Source organism: Mastigoproctus giganteus, chromosome 3, assembly GCF_048544385.1.
Source record: "Mastigoproctus giganteus isolate SK-2022 chromosome 3, ASM4854438v1, whole genome shotgun sequence".
NCBI classification, from domain to species: Eukaryota; Metazoa; Arthropoda; class Arachnida; order Uropygi; family Thelyphonidae; genus Mastigoproctus; species Mastigoproctus giganteus.
The window spans coordinates 75494495-75520480 of record NC_143577.1 but is presented as its reverse complement, the minus strand read 5'-3'; the positions used below and the strand labels follow the sequence as shown (position 1 = coordinate 75520480).

Sequence of the window (25986 nt, the reverse complement as noted above, 5' to 3'; positions counted from 1 at the left end):
TTTTGAATAACCGTGTATATGTGATCACTTTCCTGTGATAACTACTCTACTTTACTTAATGGAAAACATCTTACTTTTAGAATATCACATTGAAAGATTGATCAGGCTGACTGGAATGCCTTTCAACATCTGATAGATTTTGACATCACTTCAGTCAGTTAGGAGCCCATCAGTGATGAAGTCACATACATCACAGAAAATATTGTCCATGCAGCTGCAATTGCATTTCCAAAAATATCTACAATTTCCCAAACCATGATGGAATGTTGGGTGCACGGCAAAAAAAAAGCTTGGCAGATATTTTGAAAATACCCTACCACATCAAATCTCCTATCCTTTAAATATGCATGTGCCAAAGCATGCTATATTCATTGTCACAGCCAAAAAGAATCGTAGACTTGCTGTATATTCTCCATTACACAGTAAACTAGTACTAAGGCAGTCTGGGACAAAACCCAGAAAATGAAGAGAAATTGCACATCACATGCCCTCATCAGTCCTGGAACATATTACATGTGCTATTGCAAACTCAACCACAATAGCAAAGCTCTCAGGGAGACATTTTCTAATAGCTCAGCAATATCTTATTTCCAGAGTTCTTGCTCTTCAAGCAGAAAAATAAAAAACAGGCACTTTTATTAATTTCTCATCAAAGGGTGTTTACACATAACGGGTCATTTACTATTCAAGAACTGAAAACAGTTCTCACTCTTTTGAAGACAAATGCTGTTTGACAAGTGCTTAATAAATTCATAATGACATCCATCTGTTATGAAATGATTAAGCACCTTTCACCAAAATCTGTGGTCCGCCTTCCTTCCTTTTCAACAGACTCTTCCTTGAAGAGCAGTTTTGGAGTCCTGGTGCAAGCAACTGGCCTTGCTTATGTTAACCGAGGAGAGGATCATAAATTTTCAACAAGCTATTGTATTGTACTGTTGCTCTGACTAGCTGTTTGCAAAATCCTGGAGAGACAGTGATAAATGGTAGTCTTATGTGGTACGAGGAGCAGTACGAAAGTAATGCCTCCTATTTTTTCCTCAGAAAATTTAATTCCTACAACTATGCCTTTTACGTCAATTAATCCTCAATCATTAATAAACACACTGTTATTTTTGCGCAAAGTTACCATCATTTTGCAAGTCTCTGAGCCATCATCATTTTGCAAGTCTCTGAGCCATCATCATTTTGCCATCTCCGAGTCAGATGCTGTATTCCAATCCTATAAAAGTTCTTACTCTTGCTCTGGAGGGCTTCGCGAACACTGTGCTTGAGCTGGTCATCTGCAAAATGGATTCCACAGCCTTCGGCTGGCCAAAGAGGTGATAGTTGGAAATTGCAAGATCCAGGCTAGGAGAGGGGTGAGGAAGAACAGTGCACCCCAGTTTTGCAATGGCCACCATCGTGCACAGACTAGTATAGGGTTGTGCATTGTAATGGAGGAGAAGAACCTCATTATGGTTTTTGTCTGATTTTTTGTCTTTTCAACTTTTTCAGTATTTCTACATATCAATCTGAGTTGATTGTGGTTCTTGTTGTCTGTTGTTACTGATGTTACTGGCCAGCTGCTTCGGGGCTTGTTAGCAATGTGACTTTTCCCACTCTTAAAAAAGGCGCCTCCTTAGCCAGGTGGGCAGGAGCAGCAGTGTGTAGCACACGCTTCTTGATTAGACCGGGATGCGAGCCTGTGACCACCAAGTACGGAGGATGCGGAAAGGTCAGGGAATGACCACCGCATATCCCCGGAGCAATATGGCCTTAGTTGCTAATGTTCCTAAAAACCAAATAACAAACAACAAACAAACCCACTCTTAAAGTGTCTTACCCAACTTCTGAGTGTACTATTAACGTATACAACCGTATAAAAAGCTACCTGCAAAACAGACAAATCATAGTAAGAACAAAATACAAAGAAGTTGGATGTTCTGTTATAAAAGGATACCCACAGGATTCAGTAATGGGCCCATTTTTCTGGAACTCAGTGCTGGATGAGCTCCTAAATACAAATCTTGGACAAGTCGAAACAGTAGCCTTTGCCAATAACTTAATTATGATAGTCAAAGCAAATTCCAGAGCATATATAGAACTACAGTCAAATCATGCATTATAGACACTTCAGAAATGGGCAGAAACTCACTGTCTCTTCAGAGAAGACAAAATCCATATTGCTCAAAGGTATATTAAAAAAACAGGAGAACTAAAATACTTAGGATAGTATTTTATAGCAAGCTGTCATTCTACCCTCATCTGACCTACCTCTCTAGAAAAGTAAGAAACTATGCAGCTATGATCTTGAGGATTAAAAAGAAAAACTCTTGCTCTTATATATAAAGCTGTTTTCCTTCCCGTTAGTCACCACCAAATATGGAGGATGCGGAAAGGTCAAGGAATGACCACCGCATATTCCGGAGCAATATGGCCTTAGTTGCTAATGCTCCTAAAAACCAAACAACAACAACAACAACAACCTTCCCGTTATCTCTTATGGAGCTGGAATTTGGTACAATAAAAGAGCTATTCTACTTCCACCACCAGAGTCTGGCGTACCATAAGTACCCCTGCCCTGCAAGTATTAGCATGAACCATGCTCTTATATTTGGAAGTTACACGAAGATGCCTGAATTGCAGACTCAAAAAAGGAATTTCCACCCAATATCTGGGTATTACTTGACTAATAACAACAGGCAGAAAAAGAAAAAACAACCACAGCTCTCCGACGATTGTGGCAAACAAGCTGGGAACAATCAACCAAGGGTGAAGTAACTAGGAAATACCTACCCCAAGTGGGGGAGTCTATCCTTAACCCCCCCCCCACGGTACTCCCCAAGCATGTTCATGACTTTCTTGCTATGCTCACTGCAGTCTAGGTCTGGTTAAAGCCCCTATTGTACATGTGGAAATGTTGAGGACTGGGCACATATACTTCAACTGCCCAATGTATGGTGACCAAAGGAGCGTTTTAATAACTAAAATAGAACCCCTGCCAAGAAACTCAGAACATCTGTTCATTGCAGAAGAAACATATTAAGAAGCCGTAGCACAATATTCACAGGAAGTCTGTTATTAAGAATGTAAGTTACTTATATGGTGTGAGTTTTGTTTATAAAAATTTTAAAGTTTATATTACCTATCCCCTAGTGTGAGTGAGAATGATGGATGCTTAATTAAATAAAAAAAAAAGTATAAAATATAAAAGCACAAAATGTTTAAAAAATATATAAAAATAAAAAGTATGAAAGATGTGTATCAATGGAACAAACTGAATGTTATTCCAACTCCCATCACCAGAAAAGTCTGGTGGCCATAAGGGCCCCTGGCCCCTTCTGGACCATCCCTGCTGATGCCGTGCTGTTTTATTTCTTAGCTGTCGTGGTGTGGGATGCTGTCACTGAGTGTTTGGCTAGTCCAAGTCAGTGTGGGATCATTTCGTCCAGAGAGGTGACCTACAACCATAGGGATCTCTTTCTCTCCCCACCCTAGGAGATTCTATACCTTTCCTGCCTCCAACTTGGGTGGTTCCTACCCAACCTTTCACTTGGTGGCTGATACCACCACATATTTCCAGCCCCCCCCCCCCCCAGTGAGGATGGGCCTCCTTCCCTACTGACCCGGTCCACCTCCCTGTGACAGAACAGTAACTAGTGGTTGGTGGCGTTCCACAGGCGACTAGGCTAAGAGGCCAGATGAACAACAGACCAGCACAACCCAACATTAACCTCTCACAAACACTCACTAACCCACACTATTTGGCCTTCACAGAGTTACTATGTGGAGTTGGGGGAAACCTCCAGTGCCACTTGATGTGAAACACTCTGCTATACCACCCTGGCATGCTCATTTTCCAGCATGCAGCTTCTCCCTTAAGAGCTGGGCAAAGTCTGATTCTCCATCTTTTGTCTACCTGCAGCTCTGTTCAGCTCACCAAGCTGAACACTGACTTCTTGTTCTTCTTTCCAGACAATATCCGAGCAAATTCCCCACGAGTGCAGCATATATATACTGCTGAGCTGCATACTATACAGTTAGTTAGCTTTGGACTGCATACGTACCTATCAATACGAAATGTTATATTATACAGAGTCTCTCAAAAATACATGGCATAACTTTAGGAATGAGTTCCTCTTATGCAGACAATAAAAATATTTTATATCAACATAGTTCCGGAAATGCTTAGTTTCCGAGTTTTGAAGGTCTGTCTATGACACTTAACTGTTCACATCACCTTATAATAATTATTCAAAAATGTCCACCTTCTGCCTGAATACAGGCCTCACATCGGCGTCTCATGGACTCGCGAAGACGATGCCAAATTCCTGGCATCGTCTTGGTCGTCCTCTGTCGGCAGCACGAAGTATAAAGGTCCCATTTTCACAAAGGTGGTGATGGATACCTTCAGATGTTTTCCTGTCTGGACATCTTTGTTCTGGGAACCTTTCATGGTACAAATGATGAGCCTCCAGAGCATTGCCGTCCACCAAACCGTACATAAAGTGCATATCCGCTTGCTCATGATTTGAGTACATGGTCGGAATGGAAAACCACCAGATTCTGTCAGTACCTTGTGATGAAGGAAATCACCTGCGGGAGATAAGACATTCCGGTTAATAACTCGGGAACCAAGCATTACCGGAACTATGTTGATATAAAATATTTTTATTGTCTACATGTGAGGAACTCATTCCTGAAGTTTTGCCGTGTATTTTTGAGACACCCTGTATACACAAATTCCTTAAGTATATTGCATTGCAGGCTTTATCAGCAGTGAGATAGAGTACACATGGAATGAACAGACTACAAAAAAAATTATATTAGATATAGCCTGTAATTGAAATATAGCAGTCTAGTCTGCACAGGAATCATGAAGAGGAAGTTATTTTTGCTCAAACTGCAGAGGACACAGTCATCTGACACATTACTTTTTGCTGTTGGTTGATGATGCTTCTATGTGCAAGTCTTATGACACCATTATAAGAATTTAGTAACAATTCAGCATGTTTATGTTTTAGCACTTTTAACCATCTTCCCAAGCCCTGTACACTCAAATTTTATACGATAGACAATGTCTCAGAAATTTTTATCTTTTTAAAAAGCTATAAATCTATACCATCACACATTCTGAATTTTAAGTCATGTACTTTTTTACTTGCTTTTTATTGATATTTAACACTTGTTTATATATCCTTTTGATGTGGTGACCTGTTCGTAGGTCACCTGTAACCCTTTTATCTGTGCTAATCATGGACTTTGGTGCCTGATGGCCTGTATTGCTAATGTGCCATAAAACACCAAGCAGTCAGTGAACAATTGGTTGTAAGAGGCACATGAAATTAACTGCTTAATTCTTTCTGTACATTAATTGAACTTTGGGTTGTTAGCATCAAATGCTTCATTTTTATTTATAGCTTGGTACACATTTTTATTTGTTTCTTACTTCTGTTGAGGTGAGATTTCTGTACATGGAATAAACTTTTGACATTGAGATTTGTTCTGATTTACTGCTCAGAAGTAAGTGTTTGCTTTTAGCTATGAATTCTATACTTTTACTTATCTATTATTTACAAATTTTTGGAACAATGAAGATTTTGGACCGCTGTTATTTCTCAACATTCTGAAAATTATCACACATGGAATGCACTCTTTCAATTATAGGAAGCAAACATATTATTTACAAATTATTGGAACAATGAAGATTTCGGACTGTTGTTATTGCCCAACATTCTAAAAATTATGGTATGTTAAATTCACTATTCTCAAATATAGGAAATGAACATATTAATCTGATTAACTTTTTGGAATGTTTGAAAAGAATACACAAATCTAGACCATATTTCTAACTTGAAACCTCTAGTGGGAGAAAATATAGAAATAACCATTCTTACATGTTTGTTCTTACTGCCATAGTGAAAATACTTTTTAGACAAACAGTGCATTGACTTTGGTGAATTTTAATATATATGTGGCAATAATATAATGGATCTTGTATATGGTTCTTTATCAGTTTAGTTATCAGTGCTAGACAAAGGAGTAATAAAATGTGAAATGTACTGTAGTAGCAAGTGATATCATTCTTTATCCATATATGAAAGACTAACTTTGTATATATTATTTATTTTATTTTTTTCTTAATTTAGTAGTGTCAGACCAGTAGAAAAGAGAGATGGAGCTGGGGCTCATAACTGGGGAAATGCAAGAGATGATTTTGAGTAAGTGTTCCTAAATTGTTGTGAAATTTAAAAAAAGAAAAGAAAAATTCTTTAATTTGAATTGCATACACTATTCATACAATTTTTTTTATTGTCCTTAGCAAAACAAATTGGAATCATTCAGTCCACTTGTATTTTGATATCCCTGTTTTATTATTTTGAAATTAGTTGAAGAAATTTTTGATGATCATTTTTTTCTCCCCTTATGAAAAAAAGTTTGTTTTTATCCCAATTACACTGTTTTATAATGCATCCACATACCTGTTTAGAAGGCTCAAAGAGAATATTATACTATTTATACACCCTCTCCCCCATGTATTTTTAATTTGAGTATATGACAGTACTGCTTTTGCATTTCTTATGTTTAGCATATAGTTAATTATTATAATACTCCATAACTAACAGTCATGATCCATATGCTGATTTTAAAATGATTTGTTGCAGAAGTCAGGTGAATGTGCAAATTATTTTTGGCCGGGGAGGGGGGGGGGGCTGCAGGATGAAGAGGTGGCAGAGGGATTGTAATGCCAACCAGTTCTATGAATGAAAAATATGTCTCTTTGAATAACTATCTTGTCTTAATTTAGTGCAGCGTACCTGGTGACCATCATGAAAAGAAATTAAAGAAAATACACAAAGAAAATATGTTATTTTCAGTGGCATTTTGCAAAATTAAATTTTATCAGGTTGAAAACAATTGCAATGTGACCAGATTAATTCCTTCACCCATATACATTTGAATTCATTTATACAATAAATTTTGCTTTGGTAATTCTAATATTTAGCACACAGTTTAAGTAGCAAGACTCATTGTGATACACCATAACTTTTTATACCATAAAATCCTGTTACAGCAAACTTTCAGGGATGCACAAACCTTTATTTTATTTTTTTGTACAAAAATTTCATTGTAATGGATATTGCTGAAAATTATAAATAAAATAAATAAATTTTCTGTTTATACTTCGGGACGACACTCGGTCAGAGGAGTTCACAAGGTAGAGAGAATACAAGAAACAGCACCGTATTCAGCAGTCACGGGCTTGAACCCAGGTCACTCAAGGCATGTGTACTTATGCACCCACACGCCTGACCACTCGGTTACGGTGGCCTAATCGAGAATTATTTGTATAAATAAATTTTGCTACACTTTTTTTTAATATTTCTGATTTATTTAAATACTGCTTCTAAAATCAATAATAAATGGGAAAAAAATGCAAAAATATGTTTTTCAGAAAATGTCATTTTCAAATCACATTTTATTTATACAAAATACTACATGTTCAGAAATACAGCACAATAAATGTGACTTACTGTTATACAGGTGAATGTCAGAAATTGGCAAACTTGGGACTTGAGGATTGCTGTTTTTTTGGATTCTTCCAATTTTTGGGTAATAAATCTGACCAAACGTGAAATGTCAAAATTCATGCACAGTGTGGGGTGCACAGTGTGGGGGAATGCATTGGCAGTGCAGATGTCTACATTTTGATATTTTTTCTACTCATTTAACTTATTTTCTATTAACTATATTATTTTATCTCTGATAACCAAAATTTGGGAACAAACTTGGTACAGCCAAGTTTGTTTGGTAATAATGACATTAAAAAGGGATTTTTTTTTTACAAGATAATTTTTTATACTTTAGGAATAAAAGTATGGTTTTCTAAGATTGTTAAAAACTTTCAGTGGCCTTAAAACCAGTTGGTGTGGGGGGGGGGATTTATCTGTATCATCAGCCAATTTTACTTTTGAAGTAGAATCGGCCAACTTTTAAACATCAGATGAAAGTGAAAATCAGAACGAAATTCTCCATGACGAGTTGGGATAACTTTAATGTAGGACATGCATGCCTGTTAGTAAAATATTAAATGGTTATGTATTAGTATTGGTATTAATAGTGGCAAATGGTGTAAGTAAGCAACCTTATACAGCATCAGCCAAAAAAAAAAAAAAAAAAAAAAACCCCCTATTCATTCTCTCCAATAGTTGCTTCTTTTATTACTTGCCTCTAGCTCTTCATTGAATTTATTCCAACTATCCACTTCTACAACAATGGATGGAAGATTGTTCCAGCTTCAGTCCGTTGGCTGAAGGCAAACTTTCCCACATCTATTCCTCAACCATCCTTCTTCAATTTAAATTTATCACCTCTCCCCATACCCTCTCAACATGGGCGCACCTATATGTGGTGAGGGGACCTCCCAGGAATGCTGCTGTTCCTCCAAATTAACATCAATGGGATCCAGTGCCCACTGCCTATATTCCAGGCCGATACCCTAGGAATCTGGCATATTTCCCATTTGCTGTGACCCATGGAAACTGGGGATTCTGATGGTTGAGGGACCCAACACCAACACAGCACTTCGGCTCTTGCTTCGACAAGTCCTTTATAGTTTGACCAGGGTCAGTCTGCTAGTGGGTTCACCTGCAAGGGTCAACCATGGCAATGCCCTGCCTGCCCTCATAGTCTGTGGAGCATGATTCAGGTTGATAGCAGTGCGGGTATAGTGTCTGGGTAGCTCTGGCATTCCACTCCTAGGCGCATTTATTGCTTTCCACGTAGTGGGCATCCCATATGGGCTCCACAGTGGGTGGGGATAGTTGTTGAGGATAAAGGGAAAGGCTTGCTTTTGTGAAGGTGACAGAGGTCTCAGACAGTTTTTAAATTGTGTGCAGTGGAATGAACTGATGATGTTACCAACAGCAAATTCTAAATGGGAAGTATTCAGGCAAGTAATAAAAGAAGCTACTAGAATTTTTCATACCAACAAAGAAATACTCTTCAAGGCTTAGATCTAATTGGATGCGCGATGGACCATTGAGACATGTGGCAGAGAAGAAAAGTGCATGGGATGCATATAAATTATCAGGTGATACTATGGTAGATATAAATTAGTCTGTATTCAAGTTACAAAGGAGTTTGGCAAGCTAAGGCAGATTATGAGAAGTCTCTGGCAAAGAATGCAAATAAAAACAGCAAAGACTTTATGCCTATATTAACTGTAGAAGGAAGGGATTGAATCACATTGGGCTACTTGATGTCTGTGGGGTAACTGATGATGACCCTGCCTACAAATTGAATAGGTATTTTGCATCTACATTCACATATGAGGAATTCTTTAGGGAAGGGGATGCCAGAAGTTTATCAAACTTTAATGAGGAGCTAAATGACTAAGATAATTGAAAGGAAAGTGCAGGAGAAATTGTTGAGTATGGACATAAAAAAGGAATGGAATTTATCCAATTATATTAAGGGAGGCAGCAAAGGAGGTAAATAAACTCTTAGCCATAACTATGAGAGCATCCTTGGATTCAGTGGAGATCCCTGTTGACTGGAGAAGTGTGATTATATCCCCAATTCAGAAATCTCACCAAATGGCAACATAAGTAATTACAAACCTGTTAGCTAACCGTGTGATCCAGGGAAAATAATGAAATTACCGGTGAAAGTAAAGATGTAATGCAGGACGATTTGTACAGGCATGCAATTATACTGTAATCACAGCATGGATTTGTCAAGCAGCCGTCTTATCTAACCAATCTGATAGGTTTCTCTGATGCAGTTACAAGGAACTAGATGCATGAAATAATTTTGACATTGTATACTTGGATTTCAGAATGGCTTTTGAAAATGTTGCACAGAAAAGGCTGCTGTAAAAACTGGAGCAATGTGGCATTAAGGGCAAGTTAATCCTATGGATAAAGGGTATGGTTAAGTGGAAGAAGACAGAGTGGTTATCATGCTCTTCATGGATTAATGTTATTAGTGTATTTCTCCAGGGTTCAGCTCTGGGTCCATTGTTGTTTTCAGTATTTATTAATGATATTGATGAAGGTATATCAGGCTTAATGTCTAAGTTTGTAGATGATACAGAGGTCAGCAGGGTGAGATACTATAACAAGATCTAGGAAAATTGGATTGATGGGCTGAGAAATGGCAGTTCAAATTTAACATCAACAAATGCAAGGTAATGCAAATGGGTAGCAGTAACTTTTCAACTGTGTGGTACTACACTCGAGGTATGTATAGAATGAGAAAGACTCGGAGGTAATTGTGCAGTCAGAGACATGAAATTCTCTGAGCAGTGCAGACATGCTGCCATTACAGCTCATGGTGTTTTGTCAATGATATACAGAAACTTTTCTAGCAAGGATAGATAAGGAAGTGATTATCCATTTTTATAAGGGTGTGGTTAGGCCACATCTTGAGTACTATATACATGTCTGGAGGCCTCACTCTAGGAAGGATCGAGATCTGCTGAAATGGGTGCAGAGAAGGGCAAGTAGATTGTTGAAGGGAACAGAAGCATGCTCTTACCTAGAAAGACTAATGGGATTCTTCGCTTGCTCAGATTATGCACTTGAGGGGGCATAAATTCAAATTGAGGAAAGACTGTTGCAGAATAGATGTGTGAAAATTAGTCTTCTTAGCCAGTGAGTGGTTGATTGCTGAGACAAAGTTCCATCTGTTGTTGTGGATGTTGGTAGCTCTGGTAAATTGAAGGAAGAACTAGACAAATGTTTTGAGGGAATGGATAGGTGAAATGGGAAGTTTTTTTGGCTGATACTTTATAACAGGGGTCGGCAAACTTTTTTTGGAAAGGGCCAGATCGTAAAATTTTTAGGCTGGGCGAGCCAGGTAGCAAGCCTGAAGATATTTACATGGGTAATTCTACGCATAGAGCAACAAAAAAAACAGGTTCAAAATCTTTTTATTAGGAAGTGATATTTTAAATATATTTTCTGTTTATACTCCGGCACGACATCCAAGTCAGTAGAGTTTACAATAAATCATCAATACAAATATTTATTGTATTTAGTAGTCACGGACTTCAACCCTGGTCCACTCAAGGAACGTGTGCTATGCATCCTCGCTCCTCACCACTGGGCTACGTCAGGCATTTTACATATTTATACACATGCTGGCACTTACAAAAAAATGAATAAAATATTTCCATTTATTAATAAACATATTATAGAACTGGTTAAATTTTGTACTAATGCGAATAATGTGATTGTTTTTTCTGAGATAATATTTCATCATACTGGAGTTCGAAGTTAGTACTTCCTATCATAAAGTTGTTTGCAAATGGTCATCCATTAATAATGATCTGTATTGCGATTTTAAATATTTCATTTTCGAAAATGTCTTTTCACATTGGTAAGTACTCCCAAATACAGATATAAATCCCCGTGCATATGATTTTAATTGACTGTATTTATCTTCCGAAAGATATTTATAGAATTGGGTTAGATCCATTTCTTTAAACCTAACCTTTAGCATATCATCATTTTGCAGATCAATCACTTCCAATTGAAGGTCTGGAAGCTCCTTATTTGTACAGCCAAATGGATTGTAAAGTGTATTGATATCTAACGGCACCAGGGTTCCCCCCCATCTCCGCGTTGCTTTCATTGTAGGTGTACCAGTTCACTTGGAAGGCCAGAGCTTTAAAAGTGTGTGGATTTTTTATATGTGTAGTGTTGTGTATCGTTGTTCATCTGGCCGTTTAGCCACTGGACCCCTACTTGAGGCCCAACGATGCCCACACTTGGCCTCGTGGAGGCAGACCAGGTACACAGAATGAAATTTTACTCTGGCAGGCCCTGCCACCTAGTTTCCTGAGATTTTAGTGACTAGGGCCTAAAAAAAAAAAAAAAAAAACTCGGTAGAGGTGAGCGCTGGAATTAGAAAAGCCGATTGAGGTGTATGCAGTTTAATTTCGGCGAAGTAAGTTTTTGCAGTTTGTGTGGGGTTATACACTGGCGTATTAGGCAGAGTAGTGGGGAGACTGAATGCTGGGGGGAAAAGACAGAAGTATGGGGACGATAGAGAAGGCAACCCCAGGATTTTCAGTGAGGCAGGCCCAAGTCCCACCAGGAGAAGAATCAGGGTTGGCAGGGGTGGAGAGGAGACAAGACTGTCTCTTCCTCCCCACCAGGGGAAAGAGAGTAAAGGTACCGAGCAAGTGAGCCCGGTACACATCGTCATCAGGCATTGACAGTTGTGAGCACGTGGGGGGGGGGTCCAAGCGATCTGAACCGGATCTTCTTTGGTGATCTTTTTCAATGTAGGAGTCATACATGAGCAGTCTTGTCCTATGGTTGGTCATGTAACCTGTTCAGGTCGCCTATTGTGCATGTTATGAGGATGCAGCATTGGGTCCTGGTGATATCATTTTCTTAGTTCGTGCGTTGGTCATTTGGTTTAGTCATCCAGTTAGTGGTCCAGTGCAAATAATTTGTAGCCAGTTCATATCAAGTCCTGTGTCAGTTTGTCTCTGGTTCAGACGTAGATCTTCCTGGTTGTCAGTTCCCTCATGAACAAGGCTAAATTATGGTCATGTTCGTGGTTGTGGGTTATTTAGTACAGTTTTCTTGGGTATTCCGGTTTTCTCTAGTCCTGGTTTTGGGATTCATCATCAGCTTCTGGGTGCTGTGCATGGTGGTTTGCTATAAGTACTCGCCTTCTAGCAAAGAGTTTCTGTGCAAAAATGGTAAGGGCTTTGTATTCTTGTTCCGAGTCGAGAAGATGCTGTTCCATGTTCTGCGGTGATAGCAGTGGTGAGCCTCCATCGCAGGTCCTCATACTTGTCGCAGTCATACGTGAGATGTTGCCATGTCTCCTCATGGCCACAGAGGCAACGGGAATCCTCAGTGATTCGGAAGCTAGATAGTTTTGCATTAAATGGCCCGTGCCCTGTGAGCAGAAAGGTGACGTGGAGCCCCGGTTGGAACCAACTCAGGAGTTTTGGAAAGACTCTGTTACGCTAGGGAGGAACTTCTTGGTGATTTCCCCTTTAGTGGATTCTGTCCACCGATCCTGCCATTCCTGTCGGAGGTGGTCAAGCAGTCTGGTTTTTTCAAGCTTCCTGTTGTTGGCGAGATCCAACGTGAAGTTCAGGGTAGTACACTGTATTTCTTTTGCCATATTATATGTTAGGGCGCATCTGATGATTTCCAAGTCCAGCAGGAGGACTCCGGCCAGAACCTGGAGTGCGTGCATGCTGACTGTGGAGACAGCTTGTGTGATTGTCAGAATTATTGACTGCTGGATGCTGTCCAAGGTTCTTCTATTTACCACTGTGGTTACCTTTTTGTACCAAACTGGTGAAGCATATGTGATGACCAAGATGAAGGTAGATTTGTAGTAGAGGGACAGGGTCCACTTGTTTAGCCCCTAGTCCCTCCAGGTCACTCTTGCGACCAATGCAGAATATTTCCGTATCTTTTGTTTAATGTACTTTAGATGGGGCTGAAAAGACAGATTTTTGTCAATGATGATTCCGAGATATTTGATTTCTATAGCAAGTTTTATTGTGGTGCCTTAGATTTTCACTTGCGTTGGTCTGGCAAGGTTGAGTCTGCCCTTCAGGAGTACCGAGCAGGTCTTACTTGGAGAAATCCACAGGCAATGGATTGTAGCTCACTTTTGCAAAATTCCTATCGCATGGTTGGCTTTTTCTTCGATTTGCGCTCGTGAGTCAGCAGCAACAGTTATTATCAAATCATCGGCGAAGGCCTGGGCGCCGACTTAGCCAATATCAAGGGCCAGGAATTCATCTAAAATCATATTCCATAACAGGGGTCCTAGGACAAATCCCTCGGGCACCCCCTGTGGATTTGTCTGGTTAGCTTCCTATACGGTGCATGTACTTCGATTGTTCTATGTTAAGTAACTCCTGATTGTGTTATACAGGTTTAGAGTCACTCCAGCCCGCCTAAGTCTCGCGAGGACGCTCGGCCACCAGATGGCGTCAAACGCCCCCTGCGAAGTCAGTACTGATAACAAGAAAATATTTGGTAGTACAGGCTTCTACTTTATCCAGCAGTGTCTTGAGAGCTTTGATCTTGGATAGGCCAGGTTTGAATCCAAATTGCATTGTGTTTGTTAGGTTTGCCCCTTTGTAATAGTGGAGTAGCCTCTTGTGCAGCATTCTTTCGAACAGTTTGCTTACAACTGGGAGTAAGGCGATCGGATGGTAGGACTCTGGTTTTTCTGGCTGCTTTGATGGATTTTTCAATTTAAGTTTGATGTTGGCAATTTTCCAGTCATTAGGAAAGGTTCCTTCTTGGAGGCAGGTGTTATATAGCGTGAGTAACAGATCCTGTGTGTATTACACAGTTTTCTTCACAATTTCCGGTTCAATTAGGTCTGGGCCAGGGCATCTTTTGCTTCTGATTTGCATGGTGGCCGCATGCAGCTCATCCACAGTGAAGGGTGTTTCTTGTTGGTCAGTGAAGTATGAGTCATTTTCTTGACAGATCCGCAGTTGTTCTGGGAGGGTAGGAGTTACCTGTTCCAGGAAGATGGTGTTTAGGATATTGGTCACCGAGTCATCCCACGTAGTGGTCAGGGTACCCAGCGGGGTCATTGTTGCTTCTGCGACTTCTCCTCTGGAGTGTCTGTTAGTGGCTACTTTATAAACCACTCCCCAGGGGTTAGCGTTCCCTGCTGTGGAAACAAGATTTTCCCAAGTTTTGCGCTTGGTGTCCTTTATTAATTTTGTGTATCGATTCCTTCCGTCTTTATACCTATCCCTCATGGCCGTGACCTCAGTGACCGGCCAAGATCGCCGGGCCCGTTGGAAGTCCTTTCGTCGTCTCATCACTTCAGTTCTCAGGTTTTCAATGCCAGGGGTCCACCAGGGCTGGCACCTGACTTTGGGATTTTCCTTTTCATTGCCTGTTCGCTAGCTTTTATGATGATTTCAGTTACTTTTCTTTGCAGGTCATTTGCCTCTCTGGGTCGGCTCGCAGTTCGGTAGTGCTCCCCAACCTCAGCAGTGAGTTTTTCCTTGAAAGTTTCCCAATTTGCCTTATTAACTGCGAAGCGGTTTAGTGATGTTTTTGTCATCGGGGTTCTACTGAGTTGGTTCTGTATCTGATATGTAATCACTCTATGGTCGGATGTGGTCCAGGAGTCTTGGACCGTCCAGTGTTTAATATATCGGGCGACGTTCACAGTTGTGAGTGATACATCTATTGTGGCCTCCCACAGTGTTACAGAAAGTTAGCAGTTGGTGTGGCAAGTTGAGGATCTCAAATGTAGTGTTTGCCAGGTGATCTTCCAGGATCTGGCCATTTCTCGTGGCTCTCCTGTCTGGGGTCATGCTGTGCTAGGCCAAGGAGCGGCAGTTTACATCTGCCCCTATGATGATCCTCTGATTAGGCCATGTGTCCAAGAGGGGTCTGAAGATATCTAGTTGCAAGGGTTATATCCTCCCCTGGCCTGCAGTACAAGGACACCACAAAGAAAGCACCCAGTGGGAAGATAATATGGGCACAAGCAGCGCAGGCCGTGCATAGTTGAGATATTCGCATTACTGTAATGGCTGGGTTTCGGATAATGATGGCTCCCAAGGGGTATCTTCGTCAGTTTGGACGATCTTGTAATTGGCTAGATAACCTCGTACTTTTTTAACATGCGTGTACAGTTCCTGAAGGATCAGTATGTCTGTGTTTTCCTCGTCGGCTTTCTTTCAAAGTTGCTCGACCACTGCTCGAGCTCGTTGTGCATTGACTTGCATGATTTTTAGCAGAGCTGTATTGTAGTGTTTAGGCCTAGTCCCCATAATTTATTCTTTGTTGGTAAAGACTCTTTGTTTTGAGATAGGTGGGGCATTTGGGGTCTTTGATTGAGTGGTTATGCTCCAGTCTGAGTGCTTTGCTGTTTGCGTAGGTGGCTTAGCCCTGTTCGGACAGTTGTTATATTCATGCCCTTTTTCTGAGCAGTGGCCACAGGTGGCAGCAACCTGGGTGCATGTATGGGAGGTGTGGCCATACCGACAGCATCTATAGCATTTGGGCACGGCCACGTGCTCCTGGAAGCTATGATTTCCCCGTTCTATGTAGATCCTGGATTGATGTTTCAGTGTTTGCCAGGTGGCTGGCGCAATCTCTACAACCCAGTTTTTGTTAGTCCCAGTCTTTGATTTCGTTGAGTACTTCGGCTGTACCATAGTCTGAGGTTCCTGATCTGGCAATGCTCCTGACAGGTTCCTGGTATATATTTCCTGTATTAGGATTTGTGGGGTGACTTCTTTGTCTACATTAAAGATAATAATTGATGGTCCTTTCCGCTTTGGTGGCTCTGCAGTCAGACCCATGGTAGTTATCTTGGTGTTGGTCAGGATATTCTCCATGTCTTTCTCTGTCTCCGTTTCTATGACAATACCTACATTTCTTGTCTTTCTTATTGCCTTAATCTTGGTAGTTTTGAAGTCATCTTTGAAGTTCGACATAACTTTGTTTTTTAGCTCTTCACTGGTCAAGGTTTCGCTGGTCTTTGTAGGTCTTATCACTACCACATTTGGGGTTTTTATCAGTGGGGGTTTCCTTGGTTGGGCACTCATGATTGTAGTATTTGCAGTGTTTGAGTTCCTCAGTGCTTGTGCATATGTGGGGACATGCTGTAGCGTTTGGTTTGTCCCACATTCTAGGTATGCCTCCAGTTTTGTCGAAGTTTTTTCCCTTGCCTTGTCGGTCTGGAGGAGCATGGTCTCCAGTTTTGTCCAGAGGGACACTATCTGCCCCCTGACGCCAGTTGTGACCCTGTTCGATTGGTCTTTGAAAATATCTTCCAGGGCAGTTCTAAGTATCAGGGTTTTTTCCAGGACAGTGCCCTCAGGGAGAGTCAGATCCAGAGGTTTGTCCTGTTGCTTTGGGTCCTCGCTTTGGTGGGGTTGCATGCTGTTTCCATCCTGCGCATCCCTGTGCTTAGTTTGGCTCCTAGTCTCTATATTGAATTTTGGCACCGTTTTGTTGTTCTTTTTCTGAATAATTGGTGTGTCTTCTACGTTATTCGTATCATTCTTCTGCTCGAGCTGCCTTCGCTCATTCGGCTCGACCGTGATTTTGGTTTGTTTTCCACTCATTGTCAATATAGATGGTAGTTTCCCTGAAGTTTCAGAATTCCGGATTACCTAGGTGAAGCGGTTAATTGATGCAATATGAGTGTAGTGGGAAAGTGAATGCTGTGAAAAGCAGGTGGTCGCTGTAAGGCAATTACTGCCAGAGGCGTGGAGTGCGCCCAAGTAGCGCTTGCTAAAGAGAAGCTTAAGCGGCAAGTGACCTTCAGCTATGACTGTGAGTGTGGCCCTAGACGTTGAAATGCACCTAGCAAGTGGTGGCGGTGACGAAGCTACTGCTGAAGGCTGTAGATGGCAACCAGGAGCTCTCGCTAATAGAGGCTTAAGCATTAACACACATGGGGGTCATCCTCCCCACTCAATAATGCAGATCACTGTAGTCACACCCTCCAGTTCAAGAACAATGGGTGAAGCAGTATGTGTGTCATCGCAGGCCATCCCAGTGTAGCACGGCGCAGTAAAAAATAGTTCTCTACACTAAGTACATGTTCAAAGCACACGATTTTACACAATTCGGCTGTTTACGGCACAGTTTGGTGGAGTCTTTCAGCTCAGTTTTAAACAGTTTGAGCAACTCCCCAGTCAAGTGTAAACTACCAACATGGCTTCTGCTTTACATCAGTGCCTCTCTATGGCCCTTCTGCCAGCCACATGGTGACCAGTGTAGTCTGACAACAAAGGACACAGATAGAAACGCTGGAAATTTACTAAATTCCCAATAGATAATAAAACTATTCTCACCTACGGAATCCTCCAGATAAGCTCTTTCAGGTGGAACACTTTTTTAAACTGATTAAACATTTTAAACACTTAATTTCCACACAAATTCAGGAGCGTGAAATAACGTGTCCGGCCGTAACCGAGTCTTTACAGCGATCCTCGCCAAATGGATTTTGAAATATGGAAATATCTTTTGCACTTGCATCAAGATCCGAAAAAACGCTGTTGTAACTGTAGTTTAAGTTCAGAAAATATATCTGCCGCGAATTTTTTTGGGAATGGGGATTTCGCTAATATTCGAAATTTTTTACAGTACGGAAAATGGTCAAACTTGGTTAATGTGATTTGTGTTTCAAACAATGCAAATTTTTGACGATATGACTTTACGATAGAATACGTTTCACATATGAGCACTGTTTTCCTCTGTAATTTTAAGTTAAATTCGTTAAGATATCCCACGATGTCTGTAGCAAATGCTAATTTTCATAGCCATTCATTGTTAGATAATAGTGGTTGTGGGCAGTTTTTCTCATTTAGAAAAATTTCTATTGCTTCTCTGAGTTCAAAAAATCTCAAAACTTTTCCATTGCTGAGCCATCGAGCTGCTGTATGGTAGGGCAAATCAGGATATTTGGCTTCAATCTCTATTAAAAAATCACGAAACTGACGATGGTTAAGTCCACGAAAGCGAATAAATCAATAACACATGACAGATTGTGGTGTTTCCCACAAAGAGCCTGCTGGTGAATAATACAATGAATTACCAGAGGTTTTGAACATTTAGCTTCTTCACAAGCCTTAAAAATTTGTCCAACTAATCCTTCCCCGTTCCACACATATTTTTACCACCATCAGTTGTGACACATTTTAACTGATTCCATTGCAAATTGTACTGTGTTAGCGTTTTCTCGACTTCCTTGAAGATATCTTCGCCTGTAGTTGTTCCATGCAAACTATTCATAGAAGCTAATCCTTCAGTAACCTCAGACTCAGTATTGACTCCTCGAATAAACAGCAACAATTGGGCAGTATCAGTAATGTCTGTAGGCTCATCAAGAGCCAATGAAAACCACTTGAAATTTTTTGCCTTGTCTTTTAATTGACTTTTGATGTGGCTCCCGATGTCCTCAACTCTTCTAACAGTTGTTCTCGCCAAAAGATTGACAGATCGAAACAAATCCATTTTCTCTGGACACATTTCTTCGGCTGCCACAAGCAAACATGGTTTAATTAATTGACCATCGGTAAATGGTTACCCTTTCTTGGCTAATAAATGAGCCATTCGTAAGCTTACTTTAGTTACTGCTTCATTATCATTTTTTTATTTCAACAAATAAATTGCGTTGTGATGATGCATTACATTTTAAACTTTCCAATTTTAGCTTCCGTTGATTTTCTGTGAGTTTTGAATATTGTGCCGCGTGCTTACTTTGGTAATGACGACGTATATTGTACTCTTTTTCGCATAGCTATTGTGTCATTACATAATAAACATGATACTTTGTCATTTATTTCTATGACAAAATGATTCACACTCCATTCAGCTTTAAAAGCACGACATTTGAAGTCCACTTTTCTCTTCATATTTGGTCTTTGAGGGTGACATGGAAACGGTGGGTAATAAATAAAAGGAAAAAAAAAAGATCGCAGAGCACCGTGACAGACAGTACCATGTGCGCCGCTAAAGCAAAACTGAGAGAAATGCTGGCAACACTTGTTCTACGGTAGACGACAGAATGCGAATATGCGATGCCAGTAGCGCCACGTGCGGTCATAATTCTCAACTCGACTATCGGCTATTGCAGCGTGTAATTTGATTTATTTTAAATTTTTTTCATGTAAAAAAACAATATTAACCTGTGGGCTGGATTAAAAAGAGGGGTGGGGGGCCGGATTTGGCCCGCAGGCCGTAGTTTGCCAACCCCTGCTTTATAAGCTTGCTTTCTGGTATCATATGCTGCTACTAATGCTAATAATTGATTATTTCAGTTGTGACTTAGTTATGCCCATCCCTAGTCATCATAGCTACTGATGTGCCACAAAACCAAATTGAAACCTTGCACAGGTCCTTTCATCCATGTTACTGGTGCTATATCCTGGTCCTGTTGTCAGCGTGGAACAGTTGTTAGTTTGTCAAACCAAGCAACTTTTTTTCCACTCCTCAGGTATCCATTTTCAATGTTGCTGTGCCCACAGCTACTTGTTCTTTAGTTAACATGGGTGGAACCAGATGAGGATCATCTGTTGTTACACTCCATCTATAGTAGGATGCAATGCTTTGTGCATTTCAGTATATATACCCCTTTGCACATCACTGTTATATTATGCTCTCATTTTATCTCATGTGGGTTGTCTGTTAAACTGCATAATTCTTTTCTCTCTCTGTCTGCCTCTCATGTGAGTGCACTGATTTTGTTGTCTCTGGGTGTTGGATCAATTTCAATATACTAAATACTGTTTTACATGAACTCCCTCCTCTACTAGGGTGGCATTGACCAAGATATTTGTGTTGGCTTGTCTGGCACCAAATACCATACCTCATTCAAAATCATTTAGGTTGTGTTGTTGGCCCATTTTCCCACTGAAATTTTTGGCACTTGTGAAAGTACACAAACATTTGTATATTTTTTAAATACACCAGCTGCCTGTAGACACCATAAAAAAAAGTGGAGCTGAGAAACTGTTCCTAGTTCTAATTATAAATGAGTTGCTATTCTTGCTCTCAAATAGCAACCAGAAACTCCATGGCATTAATCAGTTATTGTTGCATTAAGTTCAAACCTTTTGCTGGTCTTTCTGTTTCCTCCGCTCTTAATTAGCACCTCCAGTACTAGTATTCCTGGAAAATAAATAAAATACAGCAACTCCCCGACTTACGTAAGGGTTATATTCCTCGGAACTCTACTTACATCAAATTTACATAAGTCGGAATTTCCCTAAAGGCTTATGCAGCACTCATGACTATGCGTGCTGAATTTGATTGAAGCAAAAAAGAAATGTTCAACGAATATGTAAATAGAATTATTTATTCAATTTTTTATCTCATGCACAGGAAAAATTACAAAAGTGAACAAAATTACAAAAAGAGAGGAGACAGGCATAGCGTCAGCAAGTTTTATCTTTCAAGCATCATTGCCAGAATGAACTCTCCAGCTCATAAGCATGCCGCTGAGGAAGTTCAGGGCTGTGGAGATTTAGAAGGGGTTTTTTCCAACACATCAAAATTTCTCTGCAGCTGCAGAATCAGCACTGGCGACTTCACCGCATACTTTAATGTTTTGGAAACCAGTGCAATGCTTGAACCTATTAAACTGCCCGTTGCTTGCAACAAACTTGACTTGGGGTTTGCTGTACTTATCCTTAATATCTTCATAAATACTTGCTTTTACGTGAATGGCCATTGTACTCAGGGGCATTCGCTTCTGAATCTGATTTCCCATTCATATTATTAATAGCTTTTCCATCTTCGATATATCACCTGAATGCTGTTTTGTGATCACTGTTGATCTTAAATGCATTGATCCTTTAACATGTTCTCTTATATGTGCACTGTCCCTTAAAATAGTATTCACTGTTGAAGCAGTGAGACTGTTGAAGTAGTGTTGAAGTAGTTCTGTGCAATAGATGACAAACTTTCTAAGTATTACAGAAAGTCCTGCTTTGTACTTCTTAATTAATCATCTTCATTTCTAAATCAATTTTGTTTCTTTTCCTAGCACTGCCAGCTCTTGCACTTTCCGTTGGTCCCTTTCCCTTCACCGCTGTAATAAGTAAATATGAGTAGAGAAGATTCTGAAAATTTATTTGTTTTTTATATGATTGAAGGTTTCAGTGAAGTATTATTCACTGAAATTCAACGGTATTATGGTGAACTCATTTCACCATAATACCGTAACGTAAAAACCCACAGAACTCAGTTATCGGTATTATCGCAAATGCAATAAGATTAAGTTGACTACCCGTTTATAATAGATTGTGCTAACAGAAAAGCCAATAAACCAGAAAGTGCAAATTGTTTTATGGTAGTGACAGCAGTGGAACTTGAAAAAGTGGGCCCCAATGCCAAGTTTAAAAGTAAAAATAAAAAATTAACAATACAACGGTAAATGTGATGCTCTGTAATACTCAGAAATATTATAGGTGCAGTAGTAATACTTTACTCAATAATAATTATCCCCAATAAATGGGCCCCTACGCCCAATAAGTGAGCCCCTATTTGACTTTGGCCCCCACAGTCAGAAATGCTTAAAAATTGTCCTGGAAGCAGCAGATATACCATTTAACCTCTATTCCCTGCAGTTTTGCTTGTACTGTATAGATAGCTGGCTAACAATAAACATGTTTTGTCTGAAAAAAATAATTTTTCGTAGACATAGTAAATTTTATCATAAACATAACTAAAAAACTTAATTTTTACTCAATAAAATTTTTTTCTGTTTTGGGTGGGAGGGCAGTGAGCCCCCTTTCTGTTGTGGGCTCCAATGCACTGCATTGGCATAGTTATGCCACTAGGTAGTGACCTCCAGAAATGTGTTTTAGAAAAATATCACAACGGCGTTCAAAATTGATTCTTATAACAGAACATATGATGATGATGATGATGATGAAAGTGTAGTGCAATTTCTGTTATAAAAATGCTCTTTTAGAGAGATAAATAGTGAAAATTTCAACTTCCAAGGTCTTGGAACGAATTACCAAAAAAAAAAAAAAAAAACAATGTGTTAATGGGTTCACATTACGATATTTTCATGATACCTCATTTATTCGTACAGGATGCAAAATATGTTTCCACGATTTTTTTTAAGTTTGCACCGGCTGGCAAAAACTTACGTAAGGTCGAATTTCCGTAAGTCTAGTGTTACGTAAGCCGAGGAGTGCATGTACGTGTTTTATGATTCAGTTTTAGCTTAAATTTTGATGATACTCTTAAGCTTTGTTGACTCTACTACTAATGTAGAATTCTTGTTATCAACCAACATGCATGATGTTTAAAGAGCTCTTTGCTTTCTTCATTACACTTTATGGTTACTTTTTGATTGTTCAAGGGGGAAACTACTAGTTATTATAAATAACATTTTTCTTGACTAAAAATGTACTTGATATTAAATTTCATTATCAGAATTAAATATTGCTCATTGTTCCAAGCTGTTGAAAAAAAGCTATAGATCAGTTTGATTTTGCTTTTTTACTTGGGCCATTACCTGTTTTGTGCCTCACAGAGTGAATCCATTTACTCTGAGTAGAAAATTGAACAGTTAGAGTACATATGCTTGCTGTTTTCTTTAACTAACCTTTTGTTTGATGCCTATAATTCTGTGTAGAATTCTGACATTTATTTTTCATTCAGAATTCTTAAATTTATATATTTTACATATCTTAAATATGTTACCTTATTAATATAGGTAAGCTAGCTTTTTTTTTCAATTGTAAAGTTCAAATTTTAAGCATTTAAAGTTTGATTGTTTCAGTTTGCCCCCTGCACTACCTACTGAAGAAGTTCCGGAGGGTGCAGAACGCATTGAACAGTCAGTTTTAGAAAATACTGAAACCAAGTGAGTTCTTTATGATATTCAAAGATGACCTTTGAATATTATAGTATTTCTGAATTTAATTACAAAATTAAGCTTATTGTATTTATAAACTTAATTACATCATTTAATAATATTATTAGGTTGAGAATCTTCAGTTTTGTGTAATTACTTTAGTCTCTTTTATTTTTTGTATTAATCATAAATTCAAAATCATACAATCTATAAAGAGTAGGTAACAATCACTGAGCCACTATTTGATTAGATTTTGTTGTGTTTCAGTATTATGATATCCTTGTCTGATATGCTTGCTCTTGTTGTAATGAGGGCAAGCATATCAGGACTTGGGTGGAGATGGGTATTTCATCATTTTGAATTTAAGATACAGAAGGTAACAACATGTCTGTATACTCATTTGAGGTTGGATGGTTAGTACATTCTTTAATTAAGTATATTTACAAGTTTTGTTCCGTTATAAGATATGTGTACCAGTTCATATTAGTATTAGCTGTATGATACAATGGAGCCCTAGGCTTTTGTTGCACCACACAAAAAATAATTCAATAAAATATTATAAACCACTGTTTGATTCTCCTCTTCATATAGATATCTATCCAGCTGAGCTTTGAATTTCTTCAAGCTGTCAGCCTCAACCACCTCTGGAGGCATATTTTAAAAATCAACAGCTTGCTATATAAAAGAAACTTCCTGCAATTCAGTCTAAACCTCTTCCCCCCTATAATTTCAGTTTATGGCCCCTAGGTTTGGGATCAACAGTGAAAATTTCATTCTTGTTCATTTTATCTCTCAGAGCTTTATATGCTTCAATCAAATGTTTGAGCTGGTTTCAAAGCTCTGCAGCCCACATATTCAAAGTTTTTCCTCATATGGACACCCTTTTGATGATCTCACACTACCCATCTTTGGTCACTTTCAAGAAGTGTGGTGTCTTTTTAGGTGCAGTCTCCATATCTCGACACAGTGTCCCAAGTGTGGTCTCTCAACTCCCTATCTCTACAAGCAAATATTTGATAAATCATGGATAGGATGCTGTGTGTCCTTGCTACTATCATAACTCCGAAATCTCTTTCTTCTTCTACTGTTATACAATTATTTTGCAGTTGCTATTTCACAAATTAAGACTTGAATGAATTTTGCTGCATTAAATGATAGCTGCCACTTCTCTGACGATCTCTAAGTCACCCTGAAGAAGCTGTGTTTGGCCATGATCATTAACTACTCTGCCAGTTTTGAAATCGTGCCCTCAATCCCTTTGTCAGTGTCATTTATGAAAATCAAAAATGAGTGGTTCCAATACTGATCCTTGAGGAACTCCACTTCTTATGTTAGCCAATCTGAAGAATAATCATTAATGAACTTTTAATGGTTATTAATGAATCAAAACTCATTAATGAATCAAGAATAAACTTTTCATGCAGAACTGAGTCAAATGCTTTCCTGAAATCTAAGTAAATGTTGAACTAATTTCCTACATCCAGCTCATGGGTGACTGCATTAAAATATCTAACCAGGTATAAACATGATTTTCCCTTTACAAAACCATGCTGTATTTCCTTCAGAATTCCATTTCTGTGTATATGAACCCATAATACACTTTTTATCATTATCTCCATGATGATTCTAAGAGTGAAGTTGCTCACTTCTTCAGATTACGAACCTAAGGGGGCATAAATTGAAATTGAGGAAGGACAGAAGGACCCGCTGGCTAAAGGGCAAATTTCCGCACAGAAGTGCGGAAATTTGCCTTTAGCCAGCAGGTGGTTAATTGCTGGAACAAACTTCCATCTGTCATTGTGGAAGTTGATAGGTTAAATAAATTTAAGGAGGGACTGGACAAATATTTAGAGGGGATTGTTTTGTAATTTTTTTTTTTTTTTTTTTTGGCTGATGCTGCATAAGCTCATAAGCTTGCTTTCTTGCATCACATGCCACTACTACTACTACTTCGCTCTTAGAGTCACTTTTATGTATTGACATTGGCACTTCTCCAGTCCAAGGGAATAGCTCCCGAATTTAGTGATGACCCCATCATTAACCTCAGTAGTTCAATAAATTCCCTTGTTGCCTCCCTCAAAATTGCGGGGTATATGCCATCAACTCCAGGATCCTTAATTGCTTAAAGGGGAACACTATTTATCAAAAACAGTTGAGGCAAAAACAGTTAATTGCCTCCACTGTTTTTGATAAATAGTGTTCTGAAATTTGTCTCACTAATTTCATGATTTCCAGCTTCACTCTCACAGTTTCTCCTCACCATAACAGATCTTTCTTCTGTAAATATCAATGGAAGGTATCTGTTCACTTCATCTGCAACATCAGCAGAATTATAACTTTTCTGCATCCATTGAGCCAGGATCTGATCTGATTTGCCCTTTTTTATTATTATTCACTTACCAGAAAAATTCCTTGTTCCCATTGTTTGTTCTCATAGCTAGCAATTTCTCATAATGTGCCTTTGCCGGTCTAAACTTTTCTGTGGTATTACAGATAAATTTGTGGGTGCTGTAGGCTTCAGTACATTTTATCATGCTATAACTTTTATGTGCCATCTTTTTCTCCCCGGTTAAATTGGCTAGTTTGTTATTCATCCATCTCAGAATCCTCTTTGTGCTATATTTTCTTAATTGATATATATATATA

General features: G+C 39.2%; 1 protein-coding gene across 1 annotated transcript in view; it reads left to right on the top strand.

Moving 5' to 3' along the window:
* Positions 1-25986, top strand: part of LOC150088089 (intracellular hyaluronan-binding protein 4-like) — a 171728-nt gene that overhangs the window by 88196 nt on the left and 57546 nt on the right. The window contains exons 4-5 of the mRNA XM_090369327.1: positions 6132-6203; positions 23266-23349. Coding sequence (XP_090225453.1) covers positions 6132-6203; positions 23266-23349 — 156 coding nt within the window. The remainder of the gene's footprint in view (positions 1-6131; positions 6204-23265; positions 23350-25986) is intronic.